We start from the raw sequence: 24,795 nt of genomic DNA on the forward strand, positions 1-24,795 counted from the left end.
TACTAAAACTGACTGAATTTTTGAAAAGCCCGTGGTTCAGTTGAAAAGTTGCAAAAGGGCAATATGAAAATACAACATTTCAAAATACGCTAAATTTTAGTAATAATTAGGGAACTGCAAATTAAAATAAGTGATTTTATTTTCATATGTGTGACAAATATAAAGCCAAGTTTTGGTGAGTATTTGTGGGAAACAGGAACTCTTAAACATTACTGTTAGAACTGTAGGATGATTCAACCATATAATGCAATATCTAGTAAAGTTGAAAATGTTCATACTTGAGAGCCAAGTAATTCTTCCACTTATAGATTTCTACCCCAAAAAACTCTAACACTTGGACAGGATCACACATTTATGAAGATTTTTAATGCAGTTCTGTTTGTAATAACAAAAAAGGTGAAGAGTCACACAGTTCTCAACAGAGAAATGGATAAACTGCATGTACTTATATAAATGAACTCTATAGTCAAACAGAATGAACTAGGAATTTTGGTTTTTGGTAAGGGTGATCTAAGTTATCTAGATCAATCCTTCTGCTGAAAACAATGGAAAATGCTAGATTAAAAAAATTTTTTTAAGAGCTGAAAAGATAGTTGGGAATACACAGGCTAATGTTAGAAGTAAGAAGAAAATAAGAGGTAAAAAACTGCTTAAGCGTGAAGTCATTTGTTTTATTTGTTCTTTCCTGGCTGACTAGGCAAGAGGATCAGAATTCAAGTCCTGTAACTTGTTCAAGGTAGATATCCTTATATTCCTATCCAAATTAAGCTGGGACTTCAGAGGACCTTGCCTTCAGAGTAAATGCAACCAGACCTATATCATCTTTTTTCCCTGCAGACCCAGGAGGTTGCCTGATGATCAAAGCAGGAAAAGGAAAACGTGAAGGAAGGAAAATATCTGAGATTGAACTTGTCACAGACTGGCCTTCTAGCAGATCTGTACCCTGAGTCAATCAAGGAACTTCAGACCATGAAATTGGTTGAAGTGTTGCTGTGGTCTGAATGTTTGTGTCTCTCCAGAATTCCTAGGTGGAAAACCCAAGGGCCAAAGTGATGGTATTAGGAGGTAGGACCTTCAGGAAGTGATTAGGTCCTAAGAGTGGAGCCCTCATGATTGGGATTACTGCCCTTATAAAAGAGGCCCCAGAGAGCTAGCTTGCCCCTTCCACTGTGTGAGGACACAGGGAGAAGTTGGCATTCTGTAACCTGGAAGAGAGCCTTTACCAGAATCTGACTGTGCTTGCACCCTGATCTTGGGCTTTCAGCCTCCAGGACTGTGAGGAATAAATGTTTGCTGTTTATAAGCCACCCAGTCTCTGGTATTTTGTTACAACAGCCTGAATGGACTAAGACAAGTGTATATTAGTTTCCTATTGCTTTTGTAATACATTAACACAGATTCTGTGGTTTAACACAACATTAATTTATCTTACAGTTCTGGAGGTCAGAAACCTGAGATGGGCTTTGGTGGGCTAAAATCATGTTGTTGGCAGGGCTGTGTTTCTTTGTGAAGGCTTCAGGGGCAGAATCCATTTTCTTGCATTTTCTAACTTTTAAAGGTTGCCAACATTCCATGCCTTGTGGTCCCCTTCCATCTTCAAAGCCAGCAGTGGTCAGTTGAGTCATTCTTATAATGCCGTCTTTTATTCTGATTGTTTTGCCTCCTTCCTCCCAGTTTAAAGATCCTTGTGATTATACTGTGTCCACCATGTTAATCTCATTTTAAGGTGAGTGATTAGGAACCTTAATAACATTTGCAATCTTAATTCCTCCCTGCCATGTAACATAATTTATTCATGGGTACTGGGTATTGGAACATGGATATATCTGTGGAGCCATTCATTATTCTGTTTACCACAGGGTGGTTTCTAGCTGACGGTGCCGTTAGATGCTTTCTGGAAACAAATGATAAGCATCTCTGGAGGAGGTCACATCCATCCTAGGCCTTAGGGAATTTTTAATCTTTTGATGGTAAAAGCCAGTAAGTACTGAATTAAGTGCACAAAGAAACAAGGCAAGATGAGCAAGACCCATCAGACAGCAGAACCAACCCATAAAAGACTATATATATATATATATACACACACATATATATACACTATATGGTCAGATACTAATTTTTTAAATCACTGTGCTTACCATATTTAAAGAAATGACAGACCTAAATATCTGCAAGAAATGGGGAACTGTAAATAAGATGTTAAATATTTGAAAAAGAACATTATAAAACTTGGTTACCTAAAATTACTGAAATCAGCAAGTCAGAGAATGAACTTCCACCTCTGACCATGAGGAAGTAAGAGGGTTTGGACTTATCCTCCACTATAGACAGCTAGGAAACTGGACTGTATATTTAAAAGAAATTTGTTTCAGACATTGGAAAACAGGCAGTGCAGAACTGTGGTCCCTGAGGAAAAGGAAACTAATGATCACTCCAGCTTTTTGCCCGGAGGTAGTTTCCAGACTGTAGCATAGGCAGGATTGGCCCAAAAAGTGATCTCGCTGACTGGAGAAGACAAAGGTCAGCCTTTAGGGTGGTGTATGAGTGGCTGGAACTTTCCAGTGGCTGGAAAGGGGAGAGCTACATGTAGAAAGAGCTCAAGAAACCAGCATAGGGTACCCTTGAATCTTTGGCTGAAAACCACTTCATGCATATGTAGGATGACATTCTACAAGGCCTGATAAATAACACCTTTAGGAAAGGACAAGTGCCAGTGAGCTATAATTTCAACAATTTTCAGATCTTACACACACCAACCAGAATAAGTACAGTCATGGAATACAAGAGGTATTCAGTGGAGATCCAAGAAAACTAAAGGAAGTAGTAGAAAGGCTTTTCTGCTTCTTTCCTTAAAGCCTTTTTCAAAACCTCAAAGTGATCTTCAAGTAAGTTAACTTACTGAATGAATCAAATGTGACACTCTTCAAGGGGAAAAAAAAAAGGACTCACAATATAAAAATTCATAATGTCTGGCATCCGAATAAAATTACTTGACATGCAAAAAAGCAGGAAAATTTAGCTCATAATCAGGAAAAATATCAGTCAATAGAATTAGAACCAGAATTAACAGATAATAGAATTAACAGATAAGGATGTGAAAACTATTAAAATTTCCTAAGTATACTCAAGGATTAAAAGGATAGCGTGAACATAATGAAGAGGAAAATGTAAAAAGGAAAGAAATGATTCAATAAATGGTGCTGGGTCAAATAGATATCAATATAGAAAACATCAGCTCTATCACACCATTCACAAAAAATAATCAAAATGGACCATAGCCCTAAATGTAAAACTTAAATTTCTGTAAGTTTTCAGAGAAGAGCTTTGCAGCCTTGGTGTAGAGAAAGTTTCTTAGAGCACAAAAACAACAACTATAAAGGAAAAAAATGGATGAATTGATCTTCATCAAAATTAACTTCTGTTCCTTGGAAGATAGCATTAAGAAAACAAAGGAAGGCCATAAGCTGGGAGGAAACAGCGACAACATATATATCAGACAAAAGGATAGTATCCAGAATATATTTAAAAACAAACAAAAATGCTCTTACTACTCAATTATAAGAGGTGAAACAACCCAATTAAAATTTTTGCAAAATATTTTAACAGAGACATATGAATGGCAGTAAGCATGTGAAAAGATGATCAACATCACTAATCATTAGAGAAATGCAAATTAAAATCACAATGAGATATCATGACATTAGGAAGGTTTTAAGTCATTTGAATGGTTGAAAAGAAAAAAAAAGTAAACAAAAGAAAAACACACAGTTGACCATACCAAGTGATGTTGGAGTTGAGAAGCCATAATGTAACATTTGTACATGGCTGGTGAGAATGTAAAACGATACAATAACATTTTTTGAATTGAAGTATAGTTAATTTACAACATTGTATTAGTTTCTGGTGTATAGCAAAATGATTCAGTTATACATATATGTTGTTTTTAATATTCTTTTCTATTATAGTTTATTATAAGATATTGAATATAGTTCCCTGTGCTATACAGTAGGACCTTTTTGTTTATCTATTTAATATATAGTAGTTTGTATCTGCTAATCCCAAACTCCAGATTTATCCCTCCCCCCCTTTCCCCTTTGGTAACCATAAATTTGTTTCCTATGTTTGTGAATCTGTTTCTGTTTTGTAAATAGTTCATTTGTATTATTTTTTAGGTTCTGTATATGAGTGATATCATAGGATATTTGTCTTTCTCTTTTATGACTTAGTTGACTTAGTATGATAACTCTAGATCCATCCATGTGTTGCAAATGGCAATATTTCATTCTTTTTATGGCTGAGTGACACTCCACTGCATATATATGCATCTTCTTTATCCATTCATCTGTTAATGGATACTTAGGTTGCTTCCATGTCTTGGCTATTGTGAATAGTGCTGCAATAAACATAGTGGTGCATGTATCTTTTCGAATTACAGTTATCATCTTTTCTGGATATATGCCCAGGAGTGGGATTGCTGATCATATGGTAGCTCTATGTTTAGTTTTTTAAGGAATCTCCATACTGTTTTCTGTAGTGGTTGTACCAGCTTACATTCCCACCAGCAGTGTAGGAAGATTTTCTATTCTTCACACCCTCTCCAGCATTTATTTGTAGACTTTTTGGTAATGGCCATTCTGACTGGTTTGAGGTGATACCTCAGGGTAGTTTTGATTTGCAGTTCTCTAATAATTAGTGATATTGAGCATCTTTTCATATGCCTGTTGGCCATCTGCATATCTTTATTGGAGAAATGTCTATTTAGTTCTTCTGCCCAGTTTTTGATTGCGTTGTTTGTTTTTTTGTAATTGAGTTGAGCTATTTTTTTGTTTTTTGTTTGTATTTAAGTAGCCCTTGAGTTGAGTCTATCTATCTATTTATTTATTTATGGTTGTATTGGGTCTTCGTTGCTGCGTGTGAGCTTTCTGTAGTTGCAGCAAGTGGGGGCTACTCTTCACTGAGGTGCGTGGGCTTCTCATTGCGGTGGCTTCTCCTGTTGTGGAGCATGGGCTCTAGGCACGTGGGCTTCAGTAGTTGTGGCACACAGGCTCAGTAGTTGTGACTCGCAGGCTCTAGAGTGCAGGCTTAGTAGTTGTGGTGCACGGGCTTAGTTGCTCCACGGCATGTGGGATCTTCCTGGACCAGGGCTTGAACCCGTGTCCCCTGCATTGGCAGGTGGATTCTTAACCAATGCACCACCAGGGAAGCCCTGAGCTGTTTTTATATTTTGGAAATTAAGCCCTTGTTGGTCTCATCATTTGCAAATATTTTCTCCCACTCCATAAGTTTTTTCATTTTGTTTATGGTTTTCTTTGCTGTGCAAAAGCTTATAAGGTTTTTTCCTAGACCCCATTTGTTTATTTTTGCTTTTTATTTTTCTGTTGCCTTGGGAGAATGACCTAAGAAAAACACTGCTATAACATGTCAGAAATGTTTTGCCTATGTTCTCTTCTAGGAGGTTTATGGTGTCATGTCTTAACATTTAACTCTGTAAACCACTTGCGGTTTATTTTTGTGTGTGGTGTGAGGGAGTGTTCTAACTTCACTGATTTACATGCAGCTGTCCCGTGTTCCCAACACCTCTTGCTGAAGAGACTGTCTCTTCTCCATTGTATATTCTTGCCTCCTTTGTCGAAGATTAATTGACCACAGGTGTATGGTTTTATTTCTGGGCTGTCTATTCTGTTCCATTGACCTATATGTCTGTTTTGTGCCAGTAACATGCTATTTTGATTACTGTAGCTTTGTAGCATTGTCTGAAGTCTGGGAGGGTTATGCCTCTAAGCTTTGTCCTTTTACCTTAAAATTGTTTTGGCAATTCTGGGTCTTTTATGGTTCCATATAAATTTTAGGATTATTTGTTTTAAATCTGTGAAAAATATCATGCATAATTTGGTAGGGATCACATTAAATCTGTAGGTTGTTTTGGATAGGTAGTATGGCCGTTTTAACTATACTAATTCTTCTAATCCCAAAGCATGGGATATCTTTCCATTTCCTTGAATCTTTAGTTTCCTTTATCAGTACTTTATAGTTTCAGCATATAAGTGTTTCCCTCTTTGATCAGATTTATTCCTAAGTACTTTATTTTTTTATGTGATTTTTATGTGTTTCACCTCTTTGATCAGATTTATTCCTAAGTACTTTATTTTTTTAATGTGATTTTTAACTTTCCCTTTCTGATATTTCATTATTAGTGTAAAGAAATGCAACAGATTTCTATGTTAATCTTGTATCCTGCTACCTTGCTGAATTCCTTTATCAGTTCTAGTTGTTTTTATGTGGAGACTTTAGGGTTTTTTATATACAGTATAATGTCATCTGCATATAATGACAATTTTACCCCTTAAAATTTGGATACCTTTTATTTCTTTTTCTTGTCTGATTGCTGTGGCTAGGACTTCCAATACTGTGTTGAATAGAAGTGGTGAGAAGAGTGGGAATCTTTGTCTTGTTCCAGATTTTAGTGGGAAGGCTTTCAGCTTTTCGCCATTGAGTATTACGTTGCCTGTGGGTTTGTCATAAATAGCTTTTAATATGTTGAGATATGTTCCCTCTACACCCACTTTGGTAAGAGTTTTTATCATGAATAGATGTTGAATTTTATCAAATGGTTTTCCTGCATCTCTTGAGATGACCATGTGGTTTTTGTCTCTTATTGAGGTGGTCTGTCACATTGACTGATTTGTATATGTTGAACCATCCCTGTGGCCCTGGGATGAATCCCACTTGATTGTGGTGTATGATCTTTTTCATGTGTTGTTGGATTTGGCTTGCTAATATTTTGTTGAGGATTTTTGCATAAAATGATATAATAACTTATGAAAACATTTTGATTTCTTAAAAAGCTAAACAACTTGGGGTTGCCAAGGGGGAGGTTGGTGGGGGAGGGATGGACTGGGAGTTTGGGGTTAGTAGATGCAAATGATTACATATAGAATGAATAAACAGGAAGGTCATACTGTATAGCACAGGGAACTATATTCAATATCCTGGGATAAACGATAATGGAAAAGAATATAAAGAAGAATATGTATCTGTATAATGGAAACACTTTGCTATACAGCAGAAATTAACACAACACTGTAAATCAACTGTACTTCAATTTTAAAAATAAATTAATTTGAAAAAGGTAAACATAAACCTACCATATAACCCAGCCATTTCACTGTTAATTATATATGCAAGAAAAATGAAAATATCCACCGACATCTGACTGGATAATTCCATACGATAGAGTATACTAGAAAATAAAATAACAAAGTAATGATACAGGTGACAGTATGGATAAAACTCAGAATCATTCTGCTGAGTGAAACGGGTCAGGCCAAAAAAAAAATATATGGAGTGTGTACTGTAAGTTTCTATTTTTGTAAAATTCTAGAAAATGTAAACTAATCTATAGTGTTTGCCTAGGGTTCTGAGTAGAGGGATAGATGGATTAAAAACAAGTGAGCAGGGGGCTTCCCTGGTGGCACAGTGGTTAAGAATCTACCTGCCAATGCAGGGGATATGGGTTCGAGCCCTGATCTGGGAAGATCCCACATGACACGGAGCAACTAAGCCTGGGACCACAACTACTGAGCCTGTACTCTAGAGCCCGCAAGCCACAACTGCTGAGCCTGTGTGGCACAACTACTGAAGCCCGCGCGCCTAGAACCCATGCTCCGCAACAAGAGAAGCCACCACAATGAGAAGCCCGCGCGTTGCAACAAAGAGTAGACCCTACTCGCCGCAACTAGAGAAAGCCTGCACGCAGGAACGAAGACCCAACACAGCCAAAAATATATATAAATAAATTTATTTTTAAAAAAGAGTGAGCGTGTGTTTGGAAGTGTTGCAAGTGTTAGTTTTTTTTATTGTGGTAATGGTTTTATGGGCATATGCATATGTCAGAACTCTTCAAATTATATATTTTAAATATCTGGTGTCCTATTGCAAACTAGGCACTGCAGAAGAAAAGATCAGTGAATTGAAACATAGCAACAGAAAAAACCGAAAATACAGAACAGGTAGAAAAAGAACTAGGGAAAAAAGTAAACTGTGCATTAGTGATTTTTGGAACAATATCAAGTGGTCTAACAATATAGAATTGGAATCCAGAACAAAAAGAGGCCATACAAAAAATATTGGGAGAAATAATTGCCATGAGTTTTCCAAATTTGATAACAACTGTAACCCTGCAGAGATCCAGGTAGCTCAACTTATTTATCCCAAGTAGAATATACACATAGAAAGCCACCCAGAGCACATAATAATCAAATTGCGCAAAGTCAGTAATAAAGAGGAAATTTTGAAAGCAGCCAGAGAAAAAGACACATTACTACAGAGGAACGAAGATGAGAAGGACTGCAGACAGTCAGGAACTTTGCAAACCGTTAGACAATGGAATGATATCTTTAAAGTGCTGGCGTCAAAAGCTGTCAACCTAGAATTCTATACCTAACAAAATGTTTTTTTTTAAGTGAAGACAGAATGATTTTTTTTTCCAGAAAAACAATAGCTGAAAGAATTCATTGCTAGCTAACTTTTAGTACAAAAAATATTGAAGGAAGTTCTTTAGACATAAGATCTACACAAAGGAAAAAAAGCTTACAGAGATTGTAAATATGTACATAAATATAAGAGAGACATTCTCCTGTTTAAAATTTCTTTAAAATAATTTCTCTTTTAAAGTAAAAGTAATGTATTGTGGGATTTATAACAGACGTGGATGTAAAATGTATAACCGTGGCACCGAGAATGGGGGTGGAGCATGGATATATACTGCTCCTATCATTGTCTGTTAAGTCATATTATAATATTTGAAGGTAGACTGAAAAGTTAAAATGAACATTATAAATCCTATAGTAGCAAGCACTAAAAAACTAAAAAGAGGTTGAGCTAATAATAGCGAATAGTGGAAATAAAATAGAGTATTAAAAAATCCTTATTCAATCCAAAAGAATATTGTGGGAGGTGATAGTTGGGGGAAGTAACATATAACAGATGGAATAAATAGAAAACAAATAACAAGATGGCAGATATAAACCCAACCGTATTGATAACTACATTAGATATTAATCATCTAAACACTTCAATTAAAAAGCAGATATTTACACTGTATTGAAATATTAACTGTATGTTTTCCACAAGAAACTCAATGTAAATATAAAGACATAGGTTAAAAATTAAAGGATGGAAAAAGATATATAGTTGACCCTTGAACAACAAGCAGGTTAGGGATGTCGTCCCTCCACACAGTTGAAAATCTGCCTATAACTTGTAGTCGGCCTTCCATATTTATGGTTCCTCTATATCTGTGGTTTGCATCTGTGGGTTTAACCACCCACAGATCGTGTAGCACTATAGTATTAACTATTGGAAAAAATCCACGTGTGAGTGAACCCACACAGTTCAAACCCATGTTCGTCAGAGGTCAACTGTATAAAAAAAATGCTAATCATAAGAAAGTTGCTGTGTCTGAAGTAACATCAGACACAGTAGACTTCAGGCCAAAGGATAAGACTTTAGAACAGGGATAAAGGGGAGCATTTTTTAATGATGATGAAATCAATTCGCAAAGGAGACAATATAAAAAATATATATGCACCTAATATCGTAGATTCAAAATACATGAAGCAAAAACTGACAGAACTTAAAGGAGAAAGATAAGACAGAAGACCAATAGAACTATAGAAGACTTAATGAACACTTTGTCAGCTAGGCCTAAGTGACATTTATAGTACACTCCACCCAATAACTGCAAATACACATTCTTTTCAAGTATACATGCAATATTCACCAACATAGTACATCATGTGCCACCTGTAAATCAAATCTCAATAAATTTAAAGTGATTGTAATCTAACAAAGCATGTTTTATGGTCACAAGGAATTCAGTTGGGATTCAGTAACAGACTTCTGGAAAATTCCCAAATATTTGGAAGATAAACAGCACATTTATAACCTGGGCGCATAACAATGCATCATAAGGAAAATTACAAACATTTTGAACTGAATGAAAAGACAATTTATCAGAATTTATGAGATGGAGCTAAAGTAGTGAATAGGGAGAAATTTATAGCTTTAAATGCTTTTACTAGAAAAGGACAGAGGTCACATATCAATGTTCTAAGCTTTCACCTTAAAAACTTAGAAAAATAAGTGCAAATGAAACAAAAAATAATTATAAGGAAGAATATAATAAAGGTAGGACAGATATAAAAACCATAGAAAAGGATGAACAATAAAATTATTTAAACCACAGTGGTATTTTGAAAAGATCAATAAAATGGCTAAAAGTTTGGCCAGAGAGATCAATAAAAAAGTAGAGGAGATAATTAAACTGCTATGAGAATGAAAGAGGGCTATCACTGCAGATTGTATAGACATTAAAAGGGTAGTAGGAAAATCTTTTGAACAACTTTATGCAAATAAATACTATAACTTATACAAATTGCATAGCATAACCCTGTTACCATAACAAAATAGATGTTTCAATAGAAAGGATGCTTAAAATCATTAGTCATCAAGAAATTGCAAATTACAACCACTATTATATACCCATACATGTTCCTTACAGTGGCTAAAGTTAGAAAGATTGACAGTGCTAAGTGCTGTATGTTGGTAAGGATGTGGTGCAACTGAATCTCTCACATTTTACTGGTGGGAATGTAAAAGAGTACAGCCATTTTGCAGAACCGCTGTACAATTCCTTAAAATATTAACAGCAAACCAGAACAATCTTACCACTCAGCCCAGCAATAACACTCTTATTTATTCAAGAGAAATGATAACATATATTCACAAAGACTTTTAAACAACTCAAATGTCCATCAACATGAGACTTAATAAACAACTTGCCCTATATCCGTATAAGGAATACACCTCAGAAATTAAAAGCACTGTTGATACCTGCAACAGCATGGATAAATCTCATTAACAGGTGGCTGAGCAAAAGAACCTAGACACAAAACAATATATGCTCTGATTCCATTTATATGCAACTATAGAAAAGATAAGTCTAATTTATAATGACAGAAAATAGATTAGTATTTCTTTGGGCTTTGGGTTGTTCCAGGAAATTTACTTATATGGCACAAAGATACTATTTAAGTTGATAGAAATATTCTGTGCTTGATTATGTTCTTAGTTAAATGAAAATATGCATTTGTCAAAATTTAGTGAACTTTATTTTAAAATGGGTACATAGTATTGTATGACAATTTTATCTCTATAAAACTGACTTAAAAAAATCAGAGGGTGTGTTTGTCAGCTGATTGTGCAATAGAGGGAATTTGTGAAGTGGAATATATATGGTAGAAGAAATTAAATGCAGTTAAGAAAAAAGAAAGAAATGTAAAATATAGGAGAGAGGGCAGCATGAAGTATGTTATGAGAACAGCTTAAGTACTTTTGATCAGAGTCTTAGGAAGGGTGTTAACAGCAACACATATTCACTAAAGGCGGTACTTTAGGCAGAAGCAAAGTATTCCTAGATGAATGCTCTGAGATATGATAAGTAATGAAGAGCAGAGACAGTGGTAAATATGTGTGCAAACATAAAACAACATAGTGTTTAGTGAAGTATATAGAGCAATAGCATAAATAGGAAGGAGGTCTAAGTCCTTGAAGGATGGGTAAAGATTTTGATTAATGTTAGACCTATATCCTAATTTCTGGGATAACCTCAAAAAGAATAGAAATAGAGGGCATAATTATCATATTGATAGAGGAAAAACAAAATTAAGCAATAAATATTCAGTGAATTCCAAAGTTTGCAAGAAAGGTGAAAAATAGAAGCTTGATACAAATAGAACAAAAACAGATAAGGAATTTAAACCCAAATATAAACTCTTAAATTTAAATTACTAAATTTTGACAAAATGTAGTGTTTTAGAAAAAGAAATTCCATATTATTTAATAATACAGAAAGGTTGTAAGGAAATAATTGAAAAAGACATTATGGAAACAATAACAAAAAGTGTTTTATAGGTGTGTAACAAAAGACCATATAGCCGAATGCAAAAATCATTGCTAGAAATAAAAAGGTTCACTTTGTAATTATATGAAGTTCTATTCACCAGGATGATATAACAATTATAAAATTATAAGCACTTAATAATGTAGCCTCAAAAACTTATAAAGCAAAATTTCAAAGAAGTAAAAAAGAGAAATAGACAAAGTCACAATTTCATAGAAGATTTTGCTTACTTTTCTCAACAATTGATAGAAAAAACAGACATTGAAAAACCAAAAGTGTAAAATTGCATCCAGCAATTTTAGAGTATGTATTCTTTTCAAGCATATGCAGAGAATTTTCAAAAATTGTGTATTGACCATAAAGACAGTCTCAGAAAATTTCAAGATTGAAATCATGTTGGGTACTTTCTTTTACTACAGTGTAATTAAGTTAGAAATCTATTAAAAGGATAGACTATCCATATATATTTGGAAATTAAGAAATACACTTCTAAAAACTGTGAACCGGAAAAGAAGACATAATGAAAATTAGGGAATATTTCGACTGAATGATGAGAAAATATGACTGGAATGCAGCTTATTAGATGGAAATCAGTAACTTTAAATGCATATATTAGAAAAGAAGAAAGGCTGAAAGTTAATGAGCTCTTCCATTTCAGGAAGAAAAAATAAGAGCAGAATAAAATAGAGGGCAGGAAGAAATAAAAGCAGGGACAGGAATTAATGGATAAGAAAACAGACATACAATAGAGAAGATCAAGGAATCAAAAAAGAATTCTTTTTAAATCTAAAAAAAAAGAGAGGGAGAGAAACTTTTAATGGCTCGACTAAGAAAAAAGAGAAATCATAAATAACTGAAGTATGGAATGAAAAGCAAAAAGACATGACTGCTGATATTGTTGACATTAGATAGATAAAAACATACAAGGAAATGTTTTATGCAAATAAATTAGAAAATATAGTTGAAATGGGCAAGTTCCCAGAAAACTATGACTAACATAAGAAATAGAATACATGAATAATCCTTTAACAGTTAAATAAATTTGATCAGTAATAGGCACTTCAGAAAGACTTTATTTCCATTTGGCATCCCTGGCATGTTCTTTTAAAATGTTCAAGCAAGGCATCCTACATTTCCTAATATTTTCCCAGAGAATAGAAAAAGAAAGGACATTGCCACTCATTTTATGAGGGTAGCATAACGTTGATATAAAAACTTGATCAAATACAAAGGAAATTTACAGACCAGTCTCATTACCGAACATAGATGCCGAAATTTGAAAGGACTAATCAAGATAAGGAACCCAGCAAATATGTCTCATGATAATGTTGGGTTTTCCCAGGAATGGAAGAGGTTTGGTTTAATATTCAATGTAATTCACTGTATCACTATATTCAGAGATTTAAGGAAGAAAAATGACATAGTTATTTCAATAAATTCAAAATAAATTTGGTACTCAGCCTTAAAAAAAAAAGAAAGAAATGTTGCCGTTTGTGACAATGTGGATGGACCTGGAAGGTATTATGCTTTGTGAAGTAAGTCAGACAGAGAAAGACAAATACTGTATGTTTTCACTTATAAATAAAATCTAAAAAATAAAATAAATGAATACAACAAAACAGAAACAGACTTGCAGAGAACAAACTAGTAGTTACCAGAGGGAAGATGGGTGGGAGGATGAGCAAAATGTGTGAAGGGGATTGAGAGGTACAAACTACTAGGTATGAAATAAGCTACAAGGTTGTAATCTACAGCACAGGAAATATAGTCAATATTTTATAATAGCTTTGTATGGAGTATAGTCTATAAAAATATTGAATTATTGTGTTGTACACCTGAAATGCAATATTGTAAATCAAATATAAATAAACTGATTGATTTGGTAAAATTCAATATCTTTGCATGGCAGGAAAACACCCCTAGCAAGCTAGACATAGAATGAACTTCCTTAATGTGATAAGCAGTATTTCTCTTAAAGAATACAGCAAACAGGGCTTCCCTGGTGGCGCAGTGGTTGAGAGTCCGCCTGCCGATGCAGGGGACACGGGTTCGTGCCCCAGTCCGGGAGGGTCCCACATGCTGCGAAGCGGCTGGGCCCGTGGGCCATGGCTGCTGGGCCTGTGCATCCGGAGCCTGTGCTCCATAACGGGAGAGGCCACAACAGTGAGAGGCCCGCGTACCGCAAAAAAAAAAAAAAAAAAAAAAAAAAGAATACAGCAAACATATTTAATGATGAAACTTGGAATGTGTTCCCATTTAGATTGGATGTGTCAAGGATGCTCACTCTGACCACCAATTTTCAACATCATAATTGAGGTCCTAGCTAAGCTAATAAGGCAAGAGCAAGAAAAAAGAAAGCAATAAGGATTAGAAAGGAACAAAACTACCATTATCTATAGATGATATATTTGTATATGTAGAACATTTCCAGATAAATTATAATTACAAAGTTTAGCGATGTTGTTAGATAACAGAGTCAGTATACAAACATCAATTGTGTTTCTATATGCCTACAAGAAATAAAACTTTTAACTAAGGATATCATTTACAATAGCACCAACACTATGCAATATGAATAAATCTTAACAGGCTGTATGTAAGACCTTGGTCTTATCTAGTGAACAGTTGAGGAACCCAGTAGAAAAATGTAAGTCTCTGTTTGCTTTCTTTTCAGGCTTAAATCTAGGAAATATACACTGTTTAAATTCAGTATGCTTACCCCGGGGTGGGGGGCGCTATGCATTTTGTCCAAAATACCACAGAATAACATCCTAAAATAGTTGTTTGCAGTATTATTTTTGGAGTAAATTGATCACATCAAAATAGAATATCTTGGTAATAGAGATTTGGGGCTTGTTCAGTCTGAGTCTTTATCTAATAGTAAGTCTTTTCTGTAGCATTCTTGAAAGCATCCTCTGGTGGGAGTTAATTCACTTTTCTGCCTGAAATTTCCACTCATGGGAACTAGTACTGAATCATTTCACAGAGATTTTTTTAAGTACATATTTACCAAGTACCATGAGAGCTACCTTTACTTTGTCAAATTTAGGACATCATCAGTTGTAAGATGCATCATTTCTTCATGTTCTACTAAATAAAAAAGTCACTTTTCGACTGACACACCATTGATTTTAACATGCATCTTGAGTATAGAGGTTTTTAAACGTTTTTAAAAGCAGTTTATGATTTATAAAACATTTCTACAGAAATATTTCTCGTGTTTTACAGTTTAGAAATATTACTGAGAAAATCTGTCTTTAATTTTTCAGGTCTATCATGCTTCCTTTCGTTTTCTTCCTTCATAATTTAAGCATCCCTAAATTAGTTCCTTTTTTTGGTTTTCCATTTATTTTGCCATCCTGGTCATTTTCCAGGATGCCTTGTAGTTTATCAGTAACCTGCTTAATACTGAATATGATGCAAACTTCAAAAAGAAAATTGTAAAATCTTAATATTAGTTTATCCACAAAGTAGAATACTCAGTTCATGAACTAGAGTTTTGTTAATAAGATTTTCAGTAATTTTTTTCCTTAAAACAAGGCAAAATTGTTGTGTTTTAATTTTTACAAGCAGGTTTAAATTTTATATATCATACTTTTCACAGCAAAAATTTCTCCCCATTGACACTTATTTACTCGTTTTTAAAATTGAGGTTAAAGATGCTACTTTTTTTAAAGTTAACATTTTTTGTAACCAGTATAAACAGGATTGTAATACACGTCTCTTCTAATTATTCTTTTCATCTCTACAAATCATTGCAAAACAAATCTGCTGGGCTTCCCTGGTGGCGCAGTGGTTGAGAGTCTGCCTGCCGATGCAGGGGACACGGGTTCGTGCCCCGGTTTGGGAAGATCCCACATGCCGCGGAGCGGCTAAGCCCGTGAGCCATGGCCACTGAGCCTGCGCATCCAGAGCTTGTGCTCCGCAACGGGAGAGGCCACAACAGTGAGAGGCCCGCGTACTGCAAAAAAAAAAACACAAAAAGACAAATCTGCTCATTATTTTAACCTGGGACTATTTCTAAATGACGAGGTGTTTACTTGTTTTAGAAGTGAATATTTACATTTGAATATTTACATTTTTTTTTTTACAATCATGTAATTCCTGGTAGTCATTGTGTGACTTCTTGCTGTGTTGTATATATTGCCTAGTTCAACTTAATTCATCTAAAGGAAAAAATGACACCTCATAGTATGTTAAATTTATAATTATCTGATTCATATAGAATTTATGGCTTTTGATTATTGTAAAATTAAGCTTTTTTAGTAGTTAATATACTTTTCTGTCTTTAATTAAACACAGGTTTTGAGAGTATTTTAGAAGGGCTTTATGGACCACGGCTACGAAGAGACCTCAGTTTATTTGAAGGTAATGTTTCTTTAAATTTTATTTAAAAATTTTAATCTTCTGTCCATTTTACAAATGAAAAATGGTTGTTCTATACTAACTTTGTATTAAAATGAATTTGTGATCTCATTTAATTAGAAAATATTTTTAAATAAGTAAATAAAATGATCTAAATATTATTTCTATTACATAATGTAATAATGATAATTACAAAATTTAAAACTAAATTTCTATTATTACATTATTATATAATCTTTAAAAAACTTTTAGTACATTGATCAAAGTAGAAAACAAAGCTTGTTTTTGGCTTAATGGTAAAATTTAATTTTTGTTATTTTAAACATTATGTGCCCTGACTTATTCTTAAAGAGGCCTTAAAAAGGTTCAGTTAAATAAATATCTCCTGTTGCTTATGATATAGGCAGACTGGAACTCAGATTGTCATTCTGAGATACGCCGCCATGTGTGTTCAGAGTTTTAATACTATTTGTTATTTCTTATGGCCTCCTCTTCCAAACACTCTAGCATAAATCCTGGTGGAAGATTTTGATCTATGCTATAATTGCTATAATATAGTTTAGTTTTTTTATTACTTGCTTGGAAATGTAGAGCACTAGGAGAGAACATTTTTGTAGACATTTGAAATTTTATAGTACAGCTCATTCACAAAATGGGCAGTGCTAGTATAGATTTTCTACTTTGATTTTGGTACAATTATTTCTGAATCTCGTACCTGTTCAGTTTTATATGCTAATAACTCTTTTAGCTTCTATTCTTCTCTGGTACTTTCCATTCTACAAAGACCCAAGGTATCTTGTATAAATAAATCTTTTGAGTTGAGGCAATCAAAAGTTTTCTACTTATTCTTTTTTTTTTAATTAATGTTGAGCAGGATAATTGAGTTATGAACCATAGAGCTGGTATCTATGAAAGATCATTTGTGCCAACCACCCACGTTCAGTCAGATAAATGATATCCATGCAGAACATGACTTTTAGGATGGAGACTCTAAAACGTGCCTTATTCTAGTGTATTATCATTCTTATGGCTAAGAGCTTTCTCTTTTATCTCTTAACTGTACTCATTTTTCGTTTTATCATAGTTTAACACTGCATTAAATATTTTTACCTGATATATTTATAAACACTACTAATTGTAGTTTCACCTATTTTTCTGAGCATGTAAATGAAGAAAGGAAAAATCCGAAGAAACAAGAATTTAACCTGTGCTTGATATTTCTTCAACCTTTCTTTTTAAACTTGCTGTCCTCATTCAGATCAGAAGTCAGCATTATACTTAATTGCCTTCTGATAACCCAAGTTGCAACTTGTAACTCTAAGCGTCTTGCTTCCCTCACTGTCATTTATTTATTTATGTAGTTGTGTGTGTATATATTTATGTCTTCGGAAATTAGTTTATTACGTAAAGGGCAGAATGTCCTAATGAAATAAATTCTTGTATTTTATATTTAGACTAGTATTTCCTTAGCATACAAGTAACACATGTTCATTTTTGGAAATTAGAGAATACAAATAAATCAGAAAGAAAAAAATTACTCCTAGTTCTATGACCCACAGATAACCTTCACCATTTTTATATAAATTTAAAATATATGTTTAGATGTATTCTTTTATTAAAGTAGTACATACTGTATATACAGTGTATATAGTTTTTTGTGCCTACTGATTTTGTTCACTGGTGTATCATTTGGGTATATAAAGTTCTGGATCATCATTCTTAATGGCAGCACAGTATTGTAGCACATTGTAGATCTATGGTAATTAATTTAATTAATTTAATACCCTGTTGCTTATACCTCATTCCATTTATTCTTTTAATTCTGATAGATCTTGTACCTTATATCCTCTTTTGTTCTTTTTTTGGTGGGAGGATTTACAAAATTAGCTAAGCTTTTGGTGGGAGGATTTACAAAATTAGCTAAGCTTTGGAACTTAGCTTCTTCTCACACATAGGCACATATTGATGTTGCCCTTTTTCACCCCAGACGTTCTAACTTTTCTCCAGGTTTCTTAGGTAAATTCTTCCTCCTTTTCTTTGCTCTTTTGAATTAAAAAAAAAAAGGTTTCTAATCAAAGTTTCAGGCTTAAGAGGGATAATATTAATTGTAGTAATAAATCTGTATCTGTGCAAAGATAAAGACAGCCATACATTTTGAAGGAAGGTTACAATAGAGCTATCAAAGTGTAGAGCCTTTGAAAAGGCATATAGAAGCTATCCATTATAGACATCTCCAGCTTTTTTCTTATCCTCTTCTTAAATAAGTGTGCTTTCTTTGTTATCATTGTTTAAAATGGTTAAATATTTAGATGTTAGGACTACCAAGTGTAGGTATTTCTCATTATACAAATCTGTATGCAAGAATCACATAGGTGAGTGTATGTTTCTAGATAAATCATTGGAAATCTGAACCCTTGTTACTCACTTTCCAAAACTCAGGAACTAGATGAATTGGCTAGCCAAGGGATCCTTGTATATTACTCTAAATTATTTTTATTATAAAATTAAATGCATAGTATTTTTATTTTATAATACATTTAAGTTAAATAGACTGCATTGCCAATCTGCTACTGCTTCTGTGGAAAAATGTACTCTAAAATTCATAGTGCTACCTTGAAAGTCAACTTTGCCATACAGTGTGTTTTTAATTTTAAGGCTTTTTATCATCTGTATTAGTGTTTTGAGAAGTTTATATTTTAATTCTTGAAATCTATTCAGAGTCACCTCCAGATTGAATGGTTTTGAAAGCTTTTGAGTGTTGCTAATTTTTAATTTGTTGGAAACAAAAGCTTTCTGTCTTCTTTGATCTGTTCTTAGGACTTTTTGTCCTTTTGAGGAAAACATAACTATTATTTCTTTTTGGAGTAAAGTCTCCAAAGAAACTTTGAATGTCATCAATTTTTATGTACTCCTTGAAAAGTTCCCCATACCCTATGCCTCTCTTCTACCAACCCAGAATTCACTTTTCCTGCTATCACATGACTTTTAAGCAGAAATTCACTCTTGTTTTCTGCTTTAGTCAATCCTTTCTCATGTCTTATTGGGGAACCAGTTTCTTTCATTTGTAGGATTGTCTGATTTACTTGCCCTGACTATGGATATTTACAAAATATGAAAAGAGTACAGTAGGCAGGCATAAAGTGGCTGATAGATCCTTATTGGTTTTTCCCTAGCTCTGTCCACATTTCAAAGAGAAATTATATCAGAGGTATGCAAGCGATTGCATCGTGGCCAAATCCAGCTCACTGACTGTTTTTGAATGGCCTGTGAGCTAAGAATGGTTTTTATGTTTTTAAATAGTTGAAAAAAATCAAAAGAAGATTTAATATTTTGTGGCTTGTGAAAACTATATGAAGTCCATATTTAATGCCCGATTAGTACAGTTTTATTGGAAACAGCCCCTCTTATTTGTTGACATATTGTCTATGGCTACTTTTGTCCTTCAACAGTAGAGTTGAATGGTTGTGACAGAGACCATATATCCTGCAAAACCTAAAATATTTGCTCTCTGGCTGTTTATATTATAGTAAAGGTTTGCTAATCCCTGACTTATACCACTGACCAACATTTAATATTTTTGGCTTAATATCCTTTTTTTTCCCCAACTGTTAACACTATGATGATGGAGCAAACAAAACTACTTTTTAATAAGATTTATTGGATGACATATTTTGAATGCTTATTTTGTGTTAGGAACTGTGATGAGCAATGAGGAAAGAAAAATGAATAGGTAGTATCTCTTCCTACTAGGAACCCATACCCTAGTATTAACTAAAAAATGAGTAGCTTTCTAATATGAATTGATGCTTATTTATATTAAAACCAGAGAATCTAATACTATTTTATAGTTAGTTATATAAGTTATATTAGCTTTCCTCAATGTGTACACAGAGACTTATCCAAGTGTACAGGCATACCTCAGAGGTATTGCAGGTTTAGTTCCAGACCACTGCAATAAAGAGAATAATGCAATAGAGTGAGTCACATGAATTTTTGGTTTCCCAGTGCATATAAATTTTTTGGTTTCTACAGTTATGTTTACACTATACCGTAGTCTATTAAGTGTGTAATAATAGCATTATGCTAAAAAACAATGTATGTACCTTAAGTTAAAAAAGACTTTATTGCTAAAAAATGCTAACCGTCACTTGAGCCTTTGGCAAGTTGTAATTGTTTTGCTGGTGGAGGGTCTTGCATTGATGTTTATGGCTGCTGACTCATCAGGGTGTTGGTTACTGAAGATTAGGATGGCTGTGGTGATTTCTTAAAATAAGACAACAGTGAAGTCTGCCACACTGATTGACTCTCCTTTCACAAACAATTTGTAGCATTCAGTGCTATTTGGTAGCATATTACCCACAGTAGAACTTCTTTCACAATTGGAGTCAGTCCTCTCAAAACCTGCCATTGTTTTATCAACTAATTTTATGTGATATTCTAAATCCTTTGTTGTCATTTCAACAGTCTTCCCAGCATCTTACCAGGAGTAGATTCTATCTCAGGAAACCACTTTCTTTGCTCATCCATAAGAAGCAACTCCTCATCCTTTGAAGTTTTATCATGAGTTTGTAATGATTCAGTCACATTTTCAGCCTCCACTTCTAATTCCAGTTCTCTTGCTATTTCCATCACATCTGCAGTTACCTCCTCCACTGAAGTCCGGAGCCCTTCAAAGTCATCCATGAGGGTTGGAATCAGCTGCTTCAAAACTCCTGTTAATGTTGGTATTTTGACCTCTTCCCATGAATCATGGATGTTCTTCATGGCATCTAGAATGGTGGATCCTTTCCAGAAGGTTTTCAGTTTACTTTGCCCAGATCCATCAGAGGAATCACTATGTATGGCAACTATAACCTTATGAAATGTTTTTCTTAATGATTCCTGGTCAGTGGGCTGCAGAGTGGATATTGTGTTGGCAGGCATGAAAACAACATGAATCTTGTTGTACATCTCCATCAGAGCTCTTAGGTGATCAGGTGCATTATCAACAAGCAGTCACATTCACATTTTGAAAGGAATTTTTTTTTCTGAGCAGTAGGTCTCAACAGTGAGCTTAAAATATTCAGTAAACCATGTTGTCAACAGATGTGCTGTCATCCAGGCTTTGTTGTCCCATTCATAGAGCACAGGTAATGTGGTAAATGAGGACTTTTGGAATGGTAAATGAGCATTGGCTTCAACTTCAAGTTGTCAGCTGCATTAGCCCCTAACAAGAGAGTCAGTCTCTCCTTTGAAGCTCTGAAACCAGTCATTGACTTCTCCTCTTTAGCTATGAAAGTCCCAGATGGCATCTTCTTCCTATATGCGACTGATTTGTCTGAATTTTAAATCTGCTGTTTAGTGTGGCCATCTTCATTGATTATCTTAGGTAGATCTTCTGGATAACTTGCTGCAGCTTCTACATCAGCACTGTTGCTTTACCTTGCACTTTTATGTTATGGAGATGGCTTCCCTCCTTAAACGTCATGAACCAATCTCTGCTAGCTCCAAACTTTTCTCCTGCAGCTTCTTCATCTCTCTCAGTTTTCAATGAAGAGAATTAGGGCCTTGCTCTGGATTAGGCTGTGGCTTAAGGGAATGTTGTGGCTGGCTATCCAGACCACTAAAACTTTCTTATCATTCATGTGTTCACTTTTAATTTCCTTTAAGAACTTTTCCTTTGCATTCACAGCTTGACTGTTTGGCACAAGTGGCCTAGCTTTCAGCCTGTCTCAGCTTTTGATATGCTTTCCTCACTAAGCTTAATCATTTCTAGCTTTCGATTTAAAGCGAGAGACTTGCTGCTACTCCTTTCACTTGAACTCTTAGAGGCCACTGTAGGGTTATTAATTGGCCTAATTTCAATATTGTTGTGTTTCAGGGAATAGGGAAGCCCAGCAAGAGGGAGAGATGTTGGGGACAGGCCAGTTGGTGGAGCAGTCAGAACACACACACAAAGAATATACAATGGAAAAAAGACTGTCTCGTCAGCAAGTGGTACTGGGAACGTTAGACAGCCGCATGCAAATTAATGAAGTTAGAACACGTCCTCACACCATACACAAAAATAACTCAAAATGGCTTAAATACTTAAATATAAGAAATGACACCATAAAATTCCTAGAAGAGAACATAGGCAAAACATTCTCTGACTTAAATCCTACCAGTGTTTTCTTAGGTCAGTCTCCCAAGGCAATAGGAATAAAAGCAAAAATAAGCAAATGAGACCTAATCAAACTTAAAAGCTTTTGTACAGCAAAGGGAACCGTAAGCAAAACGAAAAGACGACTTAGACAGAGTGGGAGAAAATATTCGCAAATGATGTGACCGACAAGGGCTTAATTTCCACAATACACAAACATCTTATATAACTCAACAACAACAACAAAAAAAACCCAGTTGAAAACTGGGTAGAACACCTAAATAGATATTTCTCCAAAGAAGACATACTGTTGGCCAACAGGCACATGATAAGATGCTCAGCATCACTAATTATTAGAGAAATACAAATCAAAACTATAATTATGTACCACCTCAGACCAGTCAGACTTTTTTCTTAAAAAGTTACAATTAACAAATGGCTGGAGAGGGTGTGGAGAAAAGGGGGAACCTTCCTATACTGTTGCTGGGAATGTAAGTTGATGCAGCCACTGTGGAAAACAGTATAGAGGTTCCTCTAAAAACTAAAAATAGAGTTGCCATATGATTCTGCAGTCCTACTCCTCGGCATACATCCAGACAAAGCTATAATTCAAAAAGGCACATGCGTCCCTATGTCCATACCAGCACTATTCACAATAGCCAAGACAAGGAAGCAACCTAAATGTCCATTGACAGATGAATGGATAAAGAAGATGTGGTACATATATACAACGGAATATTACTCAACCATAAAAAAGAATGAAATAATACTATTTGCAGCAACATGGATGGACTTAGAGATTATCATACTAAGTGAAGTCAGAAAGGGAAAGACAAATACCATATGATATCACTTATATGTGGAATCTAAAATATGACACAAATGAACTTATCTATGAAATAGAAACAGACTCACAGACATAGGGAACAGACTTGTGGTTGCCAAGAGGTAGTGGGTGGGGGAGGGAGGGATTGGGAGTTTGGGGTTAGCAGACGCAAACCACTATATATAGAATGGATAAACAACAAGGTCCTATTGTATAGCCCAGGGAACTATATTCAATATCTTGTGATAAACCATAATGGAAAAGAATCTTAAAAAGAATATAAATATGTATAACTGAACCACTTTGCTGTACAGCAGAAATTGACACAACATTGTAAATCAACTCTACTTCAATTAAAAAAAGAACACACATAGAACATTGATTAAGTTTGACAACTTATATCGGCACAGTTCTTGGACCCCAAAGCAGTTATAATAGTAATGTCAAAGATCACTGATCACAGATCACCATAGCAAATATAATAATGAAAAAGTTTGAAATGTTGTGAGAATTACCAAAATGTGTGACACAGAGACACAAAGTGAATAAACGCTGTTGGAAAAATGGCATTGATAGACTTGCTCAGCACAGTGTTGCCACAAACCTTCAATTTGTAAAAAAATGCAATATCTGCAAAGTGCAGTAAAGCAAAGTGCAATAAAACAATAAAACTGCCTTATACGGTTGGACTACAGTTTGTTCACCTATTTGAAAGACCTGCTCACTTCCTAGGTTTGGCAATTATGAATAAACCTGCTATAAACATATGTGTGCAAGTTTTTGTGTGAACATACATTTTTAACTCACTTGGTTAAATACCTAGGAGCACCATTGCTGGATCCTTTGGAAAGGAAAGACTCTGTTTAGCTTTGTAAGAAGCAGACTATCTTCAAGAGTGGCTGTACTATTTTGTGTTCCCACCAGCAGTGAATTTAGGTTCCTTTTGCTCTACATCCTCACTAGCATTTCATGTTGTCAATGTTTTGGACTTTAACCATTTTAATAGGTGTGTAGTGGTATCTTGTCGTAATTTGCATTTCTCTGATGGCATGTAATATTGAGCACCTTTTCATATGCCTGTTTACTATCTGCATATCGTCTTGGGTGAGGTGTCTGTTCAGACAGGCTTTGGCGTCAAGAATGAGTTAGGAAATATTTCCTCTGCTTCTGTATTCTGGAACAGATTATAGAGAAACCATTTGGGCTGGTGCTTTCTGTTTTGGAAGGCTATTAATTATTGATTTGATTTCTTTGATAAATGCCTGTTGAGGTTACATATATTTTTGTGTGTGAGATATGGTAGATTGTGTCTTTCAAGAAATTTGTCCATTTTATCCAAATCTGTGGGAAACTAATGTTGTCCATAATATTCTTTTGTTACTCTTTTAATGTTCATAGGGTCAGTAGTGATGGCCCATCTTTCATTTCTGATATTTTCTCTTTTTTTCCTGGTTAGCCAGGCTAGAGGTTTATCATTTTATTGATCTTTAAAAAATCAGCTGATCCTAATTTTTTAAAAGG

At 34.6% G+C, this 24,795-nt stretch overlaps 1 protein-coding gene across 12 annotated transcripts in view; it reads left to right on the forward strand.

Annotated features, from left to right (window-relative positions):
• The window catches only part of LCORL (ligand dependent nuclear receptor corepressor like), a 164,868-nt gene that overhangs the window by 34,326 nt on the left and 105,747 nt on the right, over positions 1-24,795 (forward strand). For 7 of the 12 annotated variants that reach the window (XR_007477229.1, XM_049709478.1, XM_049709483.1 and 4 more), the window contains exons 2-3: positions 16,265-16,330; positions 20,968-21,165. Coding sequence is in view for 10 of the 12 variants with exons in the window: in XM_049709478.1 (XP_049565435.1) it covers positions 16,265-16,330; positions 20,968-21,165 (264 nt within the window). In the remaining 2 variants the exon portion in view is untranslated. The remainder of the gene's footprint in view (positions 1-16,264; positions 16,331-20,967; positions 21,166-24,795) is intronic. The other 5 variants (XM_033410644.2, XM_033410655.2, XM_004282515.4 and 2 more) reach the window with 1 other exon arrangement.

This window comes from Orcinus orca, chromosome 4 (genome assembly GCF_937001465.1).
Source record: "Orcinus orca chromosome 4, mOrcOrc1.1, whole genome shotgun sequence".
Lineage (NCBI taxonomy): Eukaryota > Metazoa > Chordata > Mammalia > Artiodactyla > Delphinidae > Orcinus > Orcinus orca.